The following is a 14926-nucleotide window of genomic DNA, read 5'->3' on the forward strand; positions in this document are numbered from 1 at the left end:
TTTAACTTGAACTTAGCTTACAACACTCTGACCACAGAGCAAGGGGAAGGTCATCCTCATAGCATAACCTTGCTCGTGCCCTGCCAGGCACAGTTTACCCAGCGGTTTACCCAGGGCAGCACAGGCTGAGTCATCAGACACCTCAGGAGGCGAGATGACACAGGTTTCCACCAAGGCCTCTTCTGGTGGGTTCTACCAACATCCAAAATCCATCAAGCGGGGAGATGTGGCAGTGGCCGCTTCCTCTGCTCTCTCCTATACCACCGCACCCAAGAGCAGCACCCACTGCTCATCAGGCCCCTCTCCTCTTCCAGACTGCTTTCAGGTGAATGTATTTTCCTTTTCCTCTCTCTTAAAACATGGATAGCTGGCTGGAGAGATGGCTTAGAGGTTAAGGCGCTTGCCTGCGAAGCCTAAGAACCCAGGTTCAATTTCCCAGTTCCCACCTGAGCCAGATGCACAAGGGGGCGCCCGCGTCTGGAATTTGTTTGCAGAGGCTGGAAGCCCTGGCACGCCCATTCTCTCTATCCGCCTTTCTCTCTCTCTCGCAAATAAATACATAAAAATAAATTATAAGTTAAATAAATTAAAAAACAAAGCATGGATGTTTTAAAAAGAAACAAACAAAATCTCATGATATCATTTCCAATATATCTGACTGAATTTTTCCCTAATTTTGGGGGGAGGCAGAGAAATATACATAACATGAAAGTTACCATGTTAACCATCCCTAAATATACTGTTCCATGGACTTCGCACATTCATAATATTGCGCACCCCGCACCCTATGCATCTCCGGAGCTCCTCTTATCTTGCCAACTGAAGCTCCCTCCCCAGTCCCTCCGCCCACCCCAGACAACAGCATTTCACGTTTATCATGTCTCTGGGTTTGAGTACTCTAAACGCCTCATGTAAGTGGAATTATATGGTCCTTGCTTTTCGGGACTAGCTTGTTTCACTAGTATGATGTCACTCAAGGTTTCCATGTGTGTGTGTGTGTGTGTGCGCACGCATGTGTGTATGTGTGCATACATGTGTGTGTGTGTGTAGACCAGAGGTAGATATAAGTATCTTCATCTATCTCTCTCCACCTTATTTAATTAAATTAATTTATTTATTTGGAGACAGGGTCTCTCATTGAACCTGGAGCTCACTGCTTCTGCTAGACTACTTGGCTAGTATGCCCTAGGGACCCCCACCCTCCCCATCCTTGCCTCCCCAGCGCTGGGGTTACAGGCATGAGCTATTACGCCTGGCTTTCACCAAACTCAATTCCTTGTGCTTGCATGGTAAGCATTTTACCAACTGAGCCATCTGTGCAATCCTTCCTCTCCCACTCCTTTCTTTTAGAAAACTTTGTTTTTTACCAGTATTAAATGGTTTTATGAGAAATGAAAGTGGAAATACAGACACTTGGTTATTGGTTTTTTTTTTTTTTTTTTTTTTTTTAGACAGATGTCACTCTGCAGCTCAGGTGGGCCTTGAACTCTTGGTGATCCTCCCACCTCAACATCCTGAGTGCTGGCCTTCTTTACATCTTTAAGGTTGAATACTATTTCAACGCAGGCATCTATCCTGTTCTGTTTATCCATTCTCCTGGTGCTGGATATACGGGTTACTTCACATCTCAGTAACTGAATGATGATGGTGTGGACGTGCCACACAAATACCCCTTTTAGATCTTACTTGCATTTTTCTTAAACACATACCCAGAAATGAGATCGCTGCCTTATATAGTAATTCTATTCTTTATTTGGGGGAACCCCTCGCCCCACTGTTTCCCACAGCAGCTGTTCACACACTCACTGGTGACACACACACGTGGGTTCCAGTTCCTCACGCCCTCACCAGCACTTATTTTCTGTGTGTTTTACTGGATGGTGGGGATCCTAACGAATGTGAGGAGGTATCTCATGGAAGTTTTGATTTATCCTTCCTTGATGATGACTTATTTGAGCACATTTCCATGTGCTTGGTTCAAAAATAAAGACATTCATAATCTTTGCAAACCCAAAGCCTATAGAAACAAACAGCAGAAGGTGGACTGGGCTTCCTTCCTGTGCACAGTGTCCAGTGGTGTAACAGATAACAGGGTCAATGGATTTTATATATTTTATATATGAATAATTAAGACCTGACCCCCCCCCCCAAAAATGGTGGCTCCAAAAGCCAAGAAAGACAATTACAAATTGAGATTTTTTTTTTTTTTTTTTTACTTAAATGTATTCAAAGCATAGTATTGGGTCAACTGGATCAAACCAGTTCAATTCTTACTGCTATTTATATGTAAAGTACATTTAAATGAGGGGTATAGGTTGATTTTCACACCTTTGCTATACTCCCAAAGGAGTGCGTTGAGTTTTTCAAAGACTTCCTATGTCCTGTCTCCTCCTTTGACACCCTTCCTTCTAAAATTAATAAGTCTCATTCTTGTCATCCATCTCTGAGAAAGAAAAGCCCGTACCAGTGTGGAAGTATCCCGGAGCTGGTGGTGCTGGGTGCCCGAGCAGACAGCAGTGACTACATGTTACTCATTCTCCCTGGTGCCAGCAATGCTGTCTACCAGCTGTGTTGATAGCTCTCAACACAGTACTTTGAATTGACCTAAGCCAGGCTGCAATGATAATGACTGGCCAGTGGGCAGCTGGTAAACAAAGGCCCCACTCTGTACACTAAAGAGGGAACATCTCTGAAGAGTCACCCCAAATCTCAAGTTCTATATGGGGCACGCTGATATCTATGCAGCAAGCCCAGGTCTACTTCTCCCTGGGCCAGGCCTGCCTCCTAGCCCGTCACTCTCTTTCCAGGATTGCCTTGAAAGCACTTCACAGTGAAAGTTCAGCACATAGTCGGGGCCTCAGTCTCTCTTCCTTGCACACCCGCACTGGAAGCCTCATTCTTTCCTCCCGGTTGCATAGCACATTGCCAAATGAGTAGATGGATGGCGATCGCATGCTAACAGCTCTTTATGGACGCGTATTTTGGTTGCTCTGTGTTTTCTCATGTGCATATGCTGACTCCCTCAACTTCCACAGGTCTTTGTCAAACATCACCTCACTAAGATCAACCCTCAGTACCTTTTTTTTTTTTACTTATTTGAGAGGGACAGACTGCCAGGGCCTTTAGCTACTGCAAACAAACTCCAGACACATGTACCACCTTGCGCATCTGGCTAATGTGGGTCCTGGGAAATTGAACCTGGGTCCTTTGGCTTCCAGGCAAAATCTTAACCACTAAGCCATCCCTCCAGGCCATTAGTACCCTTTTTTTAATTTTAGAGAGAGTGTGCGCACACGAGAGAGAGACATACAAAGATAGAGAAAGACAGAGAAAGAGAATTGGTACATCAAGGCCTCAGCCACTGAAATTGAAGTCCAGACACTTGGGCTACCTAGTGGGCATGTGTGACCTTGCGCTTGCCTCACCTTTGTGCATCTGGCTTACGTGGGATCTGGAGAGTTGAACATAAGTCCTTAGGCTTCACAGGCAAATGGCTTAATCACTAAGCCATCTCTCCAGCCCCTCAGTACCATTTTTAAAACTTTAACCTGCACTCATGACCTCTCGTATCCTTCCGTACTTTAAATATTTTATCATGCTTACTGGACTCTACGTGATCTTCCTATTCACTATGGACATTATTTCTTAGTGCTCTCTTTCCAGTAGCAAGCAGGATCCCCTGGGGCAGGAGTCTTTGTCTCACTTGCTCATCACTTAGCTCAGTGATTGCAGTAGAGCCTGGCACACTCACTGGGTTGCATCTATACGGAACATCTTTGTACATATATATTAATGAACTTTGAATAGATCCAGCAGAGGAGCACCAGGCTAGGAAACACTTAAAAACTGCTGCAGGACTGGAGGAATGGTTCAGTAGTTAAGGCACTTGCCTGCAAAGCCTAAGGACTCAGGTTCAATTCCCTGGTACTCTTGTAAAGCCAGATGTAGTAAGTGGCAAATGCGGTTGCAGTGGCTAGAGGACCTGGTGTACCCATTCTCTTCCTATCTGCCTCTGTTTTTCTCAAATAAATAAATAAAAGGAAAATTTTTAAAAAATGGGCTGGAGAGGTGGCTTAGCAGTTAAGTGCTTGCCTGTGAAGCCTAAGGACCCTGGTTTGAGGCTTGGTTCCCCAGAACCCACATAAGCCAGATGTACAAGGAGGAGCACACATATGGAGTTTGTTTGCAGTGGCTGGAGGCCCTGGTGCACCCATTCTCTCTCTCTTTCTCTCTCTCTCTCTGCCTCTTTCTCTCTCTGTCTGTCTGTTGCTTGCAAATAAATAAATAAAAATAAACAAAAAAAATCAAAAACAAACTGCTGGAGAGTACCAAATGCTCTTCTGAAATATGCACTTCATACTCCCCTGTGGGTGAATTAAAAAAAAAAAAATAGCTCCACTAAAAAATAATGGCCTTGCAAGTATGAAGACCTGAGTTTGATCCCTAGAACCCAAAGACAGGCATGGTGGTGTGTACCTATAATCCTAGCAATGGGGAGGCAGAGACAGGCAAGACAGATTCCCGGGGTTTCCTGGTCAGTCAGTCTAGTGAGTTCCAGGCCAATGACAGACGTCTTGTCAGAAAGAAGTGGATGGTGTATCTGAGGAATAACACCTGTCATCTGGCCTCTACACACGTGCATGTGCACCTGTGCATACACACATACAAATATGCCCATCAACAAAGTCAAGATATTATACAAAGCTGGGGAGGGCTGGAGAGCTGGCTTAACGGTTAAGGCTCTTGTCTGTGAAGCCTAAGGACCCATGTTCGATTCTCCAGGTCCCATGTAAGCCAGACCCACAGTGACACAAGGGTGCAAGGTCACAGATGTGCACAAGGTGGCCCATGTGTCTAGAGTTCAATTGCAGTGGCTAGAAGCCCAGTGCACCAATTCTCTCACTCTCTCTATCTCTCACATAAAAAAAAAAAAGACCAGTCTCTTGGGCTAGCCTCAAAGATAAACAAATAAATATAAAAATAAAAACGCTGGGGAGAGCAGCTGGTTAAAGAAACACACAGTGGAGTCTGCTACCCTCAGCTGAAGCAAACTACAATAAATCCAAAAGACGAGCCAGTTAACCTCCCTCTGGAAGTTTCCTCTCTCCACAGTGATGGCCGAGACCCACTCTGGTCAGAGGCTCACTCGTGTCCCCTGAGGGTCAGATGCACAGTAAGTGCCACCGAGCATGTCACGTCTGTCTAGAAATCCAGCTGAAGTTCATTAACTCACTCCTGCGCCTAATGCGCAGATCGCTAATGGTGGAGAACTCCGAGCAGGGAGCCTCTCATCTTCCGCATTGATGACCCTTGAGCTTTTGTGCATCAGTAATGTCACCAACAAAAACCATCCCGTGGGCCACAGTGGTGACTTACATAGTGAAGTGTTCTCGTTGCAGCACCATTTTGACAAGTTTGCCGTTCTTTGTAATAAACACTGTCATTATTTTGGATAGGACTGGAGGAGGGTTTCATTAAAATGTGCAGAAGTAAAAAGCTGCAATTTGGGGGACTGGGGAAAGGGTTTAGCGGTTATGGCACTGACCTGTACAGCTCATTGACCTGCGAAGCTTAAGGACCTGGATTCTATTACCCAGGACCCACATAAGCCAGATGTACAAGGGAGCACATGTGTCTGGATTTCGTATGTAATGGCTAGAAGCCCTGGTGTGCCCATTCTCTCTTTCTTTCTTTCTCATAAATAAATAAACTATTTTTTAAAAAAACAACTGCAGCCGGGCATGGTGGCGCATGCCTTTAATCCCAGTACTCAGGAGGCAGAGGTAGGAGGATTGTCGTGAGTTCAAGGCCACCCTGAGACTACATAGTGAATCCCAGGTCAGCCTGGGCTAGAGTGAGACCCTACTTTGGAAAAAAAAACTGCAACTTGGATGAAAATGAGAAAGGGGGAATGGTCATTTTGAGAAAGTCAATGTATGGTCAAATATATTCCACACAGAGCCCCCAACCTCAGGTCATAAAACTGTCACAACTAGCAGTTTAAATAAATGTTTAAGCATCTATTGTGTCTAGAGATAATTTTCTGTGTTCCACCATAAAGGCCTGACTTTAGAATCCCTGTAGATATTTTGTCCCTGACAACTTCCATGTCAATTGGTGGCCTGTCGCTCTAGGCTTAGTAATATATTCTAAAATTAAGTTAGGTCTATAAGATGCTGTGGAAAACCATAGCTGGTTGTCAAAGCGTCACTTTGAAATTATCAAAAAAATGCTTTTGATATTTTCTATATCTATATTTTCTATTTTGATTTCTTTCTGGAGGGACAAATTTTTTATTGTATTTTATGAATTTATCCAGACATGAGTGACAGATGATCAAGTCTTCTTAGAATGTGACAATAGTGCCTATGGATGAGCCAGAGGCCGGAGAGAAGGTCTCTCAGGGAAGACCTGTTGGCTGAGACATGTTTTACCCCATATAGGCAGCAGGTAGGTCACTTCCTTTCATTTCCCCTTGACATTACAGCCACAGTAATAAGGTACAGGGCTAGATATAAAAGCACAGAGGATCAAAAGACTAATCAATTTCCTGTTACTTTTTTAAACTTGATTCAGGGATTACCAGTATCGATTTCTTTCTATACATAGCCACAGAACGTGGCATCATCATTTTCTGGACGTCGGAAGGAACCTTAAAATTGCCCGGGTTCCCTCTCTCCTCTTTTCCAAGTACAGACTTCAAGTTTCCAAAGGACAAGTGTGTGGAGTAACACAGTCTTTTAAGACGACAGGTTGGTCACACCATGTCTCAAGTCTTAGGGACTCATGGTTCAGTACCCGCTTCAAAGGAGAGACATCTTCCAAATGCTTCTATTCTCTGAGTGCTCTCCTGCCAATTCTAAAGAATTCCAACTATTGTGGCCGCGTCTTTCCACCCTTGTAAGTTTTGTTTCTATTTCGAGTTGGCAGCCCTGTGTTTTGCTAGGACTGTGTGTTTTGTGCGCTTCCTATGTGCAAAGTGGAATTACCCTGGAGAGGGGAGGGGTTGAGAAGAGGTTTACGAGTAGAAATCAATTGCCGTTGAAAATGTGGTTACTTTCTTCCTTTGACTTTCCGCAGGCAATTTATAAGACTTTAAGAGCTTGTCTGTAGCTGCAGGTGCTGTTTTCCAATACGTTTCTTCACCCTCAGATAATAAGCTATAAATAAAAAGAGTTGTCCCCAGCTCTCCCAATACCAACGTAGACCACACTCCAGGCAAGAACCCGTAACTTTCTAGAGCCTCTGCTCACAGATGGTTGAGCCCCCATTCCATCCTGCATTTTAGGCTGTGATGCCCTATGATCTTTTTTGTTTTTGGTTTTTCGAGGTAGGGTCTCACTGTAGCCCAGGCTGACCTGGAATTCACTATGGAGTCTCAGGGTGGCCTCGAACTCACAATCCTCCCACCTCTGCCTCCCGAGTGCTGGGATTAAAGGCGTGCGCCACCACGCCCGGCCCTGTGATCTTTTGAGAGTCAAACTCCCAACCACTGTTGCCTGTTCCTAGCCTTGGAGCCCCAAAACACCATGTCCTGTAATGCTGCATGTCTCTGTCCTTGAATCAGGCCCATAAAGATACCTATCTAGCTTTAAATCATATAATGCTATTAACTGGTGTGCTGGCTTGAATGCAGAATGTCCCCTATAAGAGGCATAGACATTCAATAGGCTTAACTTCCCGCAGGGCCTACAAAATGGCCACAGCTTGTTACATAACCCTGAGACCACCGTATAGAGTGTGCCTGCATGTGTATCCCTATATAAGCACCCTGTGACTGGAATAAAATGCTCCACCTTGCTCTGCGTTGCAACTGGTGTCTTTGAATGTCTGCCCCGTGAGCCTTCTCCCAGGCAGCCTCACCCCCTCCAAAATTCCCCTGGAACCACCCACTCCTGACATGCCCACAGACTCAGGTGTGCGGACACTTAGTTCCCAGTTGGTGGTGCCGTCTGGGAAGGCTGTGGAACCTTTAGGAGGTGACGCTGTGTCACCGGGGGCAGAGTTGAGGTGTTATACCCCAGTGCTGTTTGCTGTTCTCCTTCTATTCCTCCCTGGCTGACGTGACTTCCTGCTTCTGCCACCATGTGTTCCCCAACATGATGGACTCTACCCTTGGGACTGGAAGCCAAATTAAGCCCTTTTCCTTCCATAAATTGCTTCTGATCCAGTACTCTGAACTGAAATAAGAACGTAATTGACACCGATGGTTCAACAGACACAAATTGAAGGGGTAATAGAGAACACAGATAGACTAAAGCGTCTCACCAAAAACAAAACAAACAGTATGTGCTGCTGTTCTGGCTATTTTGTGATGCTTAAAGTTGATTATCAACTTGATTGGAGTGCCGGGCATGGTGGTGCACGCCTTTAATCCCAGCCCTCGGGAGGCAGAGGTAGGAGGATCGCTGTGAGTTCGAGGCCACCCTGAGACTACAAAGTTAATTCCAGGTCAGTCTGAGCCAAAGTGAGACCCTACCTCGAAAAAAGAGAGAAAGAAAGAAAGAAAGAAAGAAAGAAAGAAGGAAGGAAGGAAGGAAGGAAGGAAGGAAGGAAGGAAGGAAGGAAGGAAAGAAGGAAGACCCAGGAGAACTGGTGTGATGGCTCTGTAGGAGATGGCTCCGCAATTAAGGCACTTGCCTGCAAAGCCTAATGGCCCTGGTTCAATTCCCCTATACCCACATAAAGCCAGATGCACAAAGTGGCACATGCATTTGTAGTTTGTATGCAGTGGCTAAAGACTCCGGTGACCCCATTTTCTTTCTCTCTCTCTCCTTGCAAGTAAGAAAATGATAATTAAAAAAAAAAAACACCCAGGAAATTAGTAAAGCACATCTCTGAGTTTGTTTTCCCCAAGATGATTAACCCCTTGATTAATTTACAAAGTAATGGCATTGTAGGGAAGTGGTGAAAGGTAGGAGGTGGTTCATCAATGGAGGAAGGGCGTCACTGGGGGTGAGTCTTTGGGGCTGTATTCTAGTCTCTGTTTTCCATGAGGAGAGCTGGAGAATGTCTTTTGTCACACACTCTTGCATGATGTTCTGTCACAAAGGATTCAGAAAGATGGAGCCAAGTTCCATGGATGGAACCCTCTGACACCTTGAGCCAAAATACACAACTCCTCCCTTTAAGTTTTCTCAAGTATTTTGGTCACAGTGACATAAAAGTGAGTAATACAGGCAACTATCACTGTGTAATAATCAGCACATTTTGTCTAGAAGTGTACAAAACATGCCTTAAGATCATCATAGGGACATCTTTAGCTACATTCCACTGTACTCCTTGGAGTAGTGATGCTTTTCTAAAGTTTATCCGAAAAGATTCTTAGAATAAGCATACTTTATTTTTCTAGGGTCTTCCTCACATGTTATTGGTAACTGTGGGTGAAAATGAGAGAAAAATGCCGAGATTCCCTCCATTGCCAAAATTCTAGCGTGTTTCCATAAAAAGATGAAGTCTCTAGAATTGATGGTTGGTATAGCGGATGAGAATTTCAAAGAGAAGTATGTAGGTCGTAATGAGAAGAGACCCCAAGACTCTCGTCTTTAGCTGTGGACCCTTTATGCCATTGCCTGCTCTCTGCACTGGTGGAGGGTTGGGAATATGATGAGATTTCACTCCATGATGAAACTGCCTTATCAGACAAAAGTGAAAGGACTTCTCAGTTGTCATTAAAGTCCCTGGTCCATTGAGTTTGGGTTAAAGAGATGGCATCCCTGGTGGGCTTGAACTAATCAGGTGAGCTTTTGAAGAAGGACTAGAGGGCGGGAGAGATTTGCCTGCAAAGCCAAAGGACCCAGATTCAATTCCCCAGGACCCACGTAAGCCAGCTGCACAAGGTAGAGCATGCATCTGGAGTTCATTTGCAGTCGCTGGAGGCCCTGGTGCACCCATTCTGTCTCTCTATCTGCCTCTCTCTCAAATGAATAAACAAAAAAAATTAAATTAAATCAAATCAATTTGATTAAAAAAAAAAAAAAGGACTGGAGCCTAGGTGAAGGGAGAGATTTGAAGCAGGAGAGAGATTATCCTGCTGACTTTGAAGGACCTTTGAAGGGGCGCCCTGAAAGTGACCCTTGCATAACAGCCAGTCCCCAAACTGGGATGTTAGTCTTGCAATAGAAAGGATTTGAATTCCACCAATGAATGACCCTGAGAGATGACACCTTTATATATATGTATACATACATACATACACACACACACACACACACACACACATTAGGGAAAGCAAGAGACACAGAAAGAGAGACAGAGAGAGAGAGTGAGAGACAAGAGAAATGGCCCTCCAGGGCCTCAGCCACTGAAATTGAATGCCAGACACTTGCACCACCTAGTTGGCATGTGTGATTTTGCTCTTGCCTCACCTTTGTGTGTCTCACTTATGTGGGATTTGGAGAGTCAGCTCCAGATGCACGTGCCACCATGTGCGTCTGGTTTTACATGCGCTCTGGGGAATTGAACCTGGGTCCTTTGGCTATGCTAGGGAGGGTGGGCACCCCAGGACCTCTTGTCACCATAAACAAACTCCAGACACATGCTCCACTTTGTACGCCTGGCTTTTACATGGTTCCGGCTAATTGAACCCAGGCCAGCAGGCTTTGCAAGCAAGGTCCTAACTTCTCTGTGGCTCAGCTTCCTGATTTGTAGAGAAAGTAAGAGTACTTCCTGATAGGTTATTTGAGAAATGAATCTAGTAATATGTAAAAAGCCCTTCAAATGTTGAGCACTAAAGTTAAACTCTGTCAATACATGGTACAAAAATCTCATATCCTGTCAAGCTTCTGAGCTCCATCCCGGTGCCACGACCAACACTTACCCACACCCAACCATGCCCAACACTTACCCACGGTAGCCGATGCCGACGACAGGAGAGATTTGCCCCAGGAGCCCCAGCCTGCCCAGCCTCCTCCCTGCGGTGGGGGATCCAAGGCCTGTGGGAGACAGATCAGCGGCAGGTCAGTGACTCGCTTTACCCCGAGTGCAAAAAATATTTTATTGCTTTTTGCAAGCAGAAATAGAGAGAGAGAAAAATAGAAATAGAGTGTGTGTGGGGGGGGGGGATGCCAGGGCCTCTAGCCACTGCAAACAAACTCTAGACACATGCGCCACCTTATACAGCTGGCTTCACGTGGGTATCTGGGGAATCAAACCCGGGTGGTTAGACTTTATAGGCAATCACCTTAACCACTGAGCCATCTCTCCAGCCCAAGAATCACAGCTTTTTAAGGGTAGAAAGGAAAGAGGGAAAGGAAGGTGGAGGGAGGGAAGGAAACTACCCGTATGCACAGCTTACGGTAGACTCCATAGCTCTAAGGCTATTCCTCAAGAACGATTGCTCAGCAGTCCCTCTTCCTGGCTGCTGGTCTGTCTCTCTTGCAGGTACCATGGTCATGTGAAACCATTTGCCACCAATAGAATATATAAATGGGGACGCTTTGGCTTCGGTGGTAAATTATACAGTTATGGGTATAGAATAGAGCTAACTCCCTCTTCTCCTGCCCTGAAGGTAGACATGATGCTTGACACTGAAGCTGGTTTTTTTAAAATTATTTATTTATTTCAGAGATAGACAAAGAGGGAGGGGGAGAGAGAGAGAGAATGAGCGCACCAGGGCCTCCGGCCACTGCAAAAGAACTCCAGATGTTTGCACCACCATTGAACCGGGGTCCTTAGGCTCTGCAGGCAAGTGCCCTAACCACTAAGCCATCTCTCCAGCCCCTGCAGCTGTACTTTCTGCTGCTTTTAGGGAGAGGCCAGGGCACTGCAGAGTCCCTGGTCTGGGCACTGTGGAAGTACTCAATCAATGCAGGGAGCTGTTTCTGTCCTTTCTACTGGGGAGAAATAATAAGTCGCTATTTTGTAAACACTCTATGTTTGATTTTAGTTACTGGCACCTAAATGCCTTCCTAACCGACTTGAACAGTAAATAAATATCCAATGCCATCCCATCTGTGGAGAGAACTGGAAAAGCGAAAACGTGATGGAATTAAATTGATTGGGTTTGTGTCTAGGTTCTGCCATTTGGGCAACAAGCTAATCAAGTTCTCCTTTACATGGGTATATGTGGTGTGTGTGTGTGTGTGTATGTGTGTGGTGCATGTCTATTTGTTTCTATGTACGCATGTGTGGAGCCGTAGGGTATTTTCTTCTCCGCCTTATTTATTTATTTATCTGGGAGAGAAAGAGAAACAATGAGAGGGCGAGAAAGACGAAGAATGGGCACACCAGAGCCTCTAGCCAATGCAAACTCTAGATGCATGTACCTCCTTATGGCTTTACATGGGTCCTGGGGAAATTGAACCTGGGTCCTTTGGCTTTGCTGGCAAGCGTCTTAACCAATGAGCCATCTCTCCAGCCTTCCACCTTATTTTTAAAAAAATATTTTTGTGTATGTATTTGTAAGACAGAGAGAAAAAGAGAGACGGGGGGGGGGGGGGTTTATGGACACACCAGGGTCTCTTGCCGCAGCAAAACCCAAACTTCAGATGCATGTGCCATTTCATGCATCTGGCTTTATGTAGGCACTGGGGAATCGAACCCAGGCAGGCAGGTTTTACAAGCAAGTGCCTTTAGCTGCTGAGCCATCTCCCCAACCCACTCACCTTAGCATTAAAGATGGGGCCTCTTGCTAAACTGATTCTGCCATGACTGGGTAGCCAGCAAGTCCTGGGGATCCTCCTAGCTCTGCCCCCCCCCCCAGAGCTGGGATTCCATGCATGCACTCCCATGCCTGACATTTTTCTATACAGGCTGGGGACTTGAACTCAGGTCCTCATGCTTGCATATCCAGCACTTTGCCACGGAGCCATGTCCCCAGCCCCTCATTCGAGTTCTTTTAAGCCTTCATGCTATCATTACAAAATGCAAGACAGTCAAGAACTATCAGGATCAACCTCACAGATATCATGAAGATAGAAATAAAATTAATCCGTACGAAATGAGGTTAGGGCTGGAGAGATGGCTCAGTGGTTAAGAGCAATTCCTGAGCAAGCTTGAGGGCCTGTGGGGGCCCAAGACTGCTAAATTCAATCCCACATAAATAAATACCTGGGCATGGTCATGCACGTCTGTAACTCCAGTCCTGTGGGAGCAGAGATGGGAAAATAGCTGGGGGTCATAATATTGGCAAGTTCTGGAATCAGTGACAAGACTGTCACAAGAAAAGCAGCAGATGAGGGCTGGAAAAGATGGCTCAGCGGTTAAGGCTCTTGCCCGCAAAGCTTAACGACTTAGGCCAGATTCCCCGGTAACTGTGTAAATAAAGCCAGATGCACAAAGTGGCACATGCATCTGGAGTTGGTGTGCAGCAGCTAGAGGCCCTGGCACACCCATTCTCCCCACCCCTCTCTCTCTCTCTCTCCACCCCTGGATATGGTGGTGACTGACGTCTTTTATCCCAGCACTCAGGAGGCTCGCTGTGTGGTAGAAGGCTTGCTGTGAGTTCAAGGCCACACTGAGACTACTTAGTGAATTCCAGGTCAGACTGGGCTAGAGTAAGACCCTACCTCAAAAAACAAAAATAGCCAGGTGTGGTGGCGCACGCCTTTAATCCCAGCACTTGGGAGGCAGAGGTAGGAGGATCGCTGTGAGTTCGAGGCCTCCCTGAGACTACAGAATGAATTCCAGGTCAGCCTGAGCTAGAATGAGACTCTATCTCGAAACAAAAAGAGAGAGAGAGTGAAACAAAAAATCAGCAGATAAATCCATGAGGAGCGATAACACCCTCTTATGGCCTCTACATACATGTGTATACACCACACACACACGCAACACATCATGCCTACCATACACATGCCAGAAAAACCAGTTGTGAGCTTAGTCCGTGGCTTTTAATAAACACTCCATAAATGGCAGTTAGTAATAGTCACCAGGAGCCCGCGTTTCTAAGACTAAGACGTGAGCAACTTCGAAGGCTGGCTGCCGCTCTTTCACCAGGTCTGGAAACAATGAGAGGCTTGTTAACAGGAGTGGAGCCGCTCATGACTCATGACTGTCTGCTTTCATTCGTGATGTCTACATTGATTCACTTCATTCAGCAATGGCACCCAGTGGCAGTTTTATCCCATCAGGAAGACAGATGTGAGATGATGATTAATATCACTCTTTCAGAGGACAAATCACTACCTATGATTAGGAAGAGTGAATACACTTAGGGGCGGCAGCTTCTGAGTCAGACGTACAATATTTAATATGCCCTGACAGCTGGTAATTGGCTAGCAAATGGAAAAGAAATGTCAAATGACTCTAGAACTTTTTGCCATACAGTCAGTTCAATTGCTTTGTTAATCAAGTCCTTTGACATTGAGCTGGGACTTCTTGATCAGCTACAAGGAATATGTGTATAATCAGTGGAAAACACTCAAGTGGTTAAATGTACACATTTAACTAAAAATATATCCCAAACGTTAACCATGAGTTATAAATACATCTCGTCATGAATATCATCTCCATTAAATATCTACAACCAGGATAGAGAGACAGCTCAACAGTTAAGGCACTTGCCTGCAAAGCCTAATGATCCAAGTTCAATTCCCAATATTCATAAAAGCTAGATGCACAAGGTGGTACATATATCTGGAATTCATTTGCAGTGACTGGAGGCCCTGGCCTACCCATTCCCTCTGTATATTTACCTCTTTCTCTCTTTTACTCTCTCTCAAATAAATAAATAAAATATATATTTAAAGCCAGGTGTGGTGGTGCATGCCTTTAATTCCAGCACTTGGGAGGCAGAGATAGGAAGATCACTGTGAGTTCAAGGCCACCATGAGACTACATAGTGAATTCCAGGTCAGGCTGGGCTAGAGTGAGACCCTACCTTGAAAAACATATATATATATATATATATATTATATATATATATATAATGAAATTTAAAAATATATATAATTTAAATATATATATATATATATATATATAATTT

General features: G+C 45.0%; 1 protein-coding gene across 2 annotated transcripts in view; it reads right to left on the bottom strand.

Moving 5' to 3' along the window:
- Fam114a1 (family with sequence similarity 114 member A1) overlaps positions 1–14926 on the bottom strand; it is an 87230-nt gene that overhangs the window by 53575 nt on the left and 18729 nt on the right. For both annotated transcript variants that reach the window (XM_045130302.1, XM_045130301.1), the window contains exon 3: positions 10847–10934. In XM_045130302.1, coding sequence (XP_044986237.1) covers positions 10847–10934 — 88 coding nt within the window. The remainder of the gene's footprint in view (positions 1–10846; positions 10935–14926) is intronic.

Source organism: Jaculus jaculus, chromosome 11 (genome assembly GCF_020740685.1).
Source record: "Jaculus jaculus isolate mJacJac1 chromosome 11, mJacJac1.mat.Y.cur, whole genome shotgun sequence".
Taxonomy (NCBI): domain Eukaryota; kingdom Metazoa; phylum Chordata; class Mammalia; order Rodentia; family Dipodidae; genus Jaculus; species Jaculus jaculus.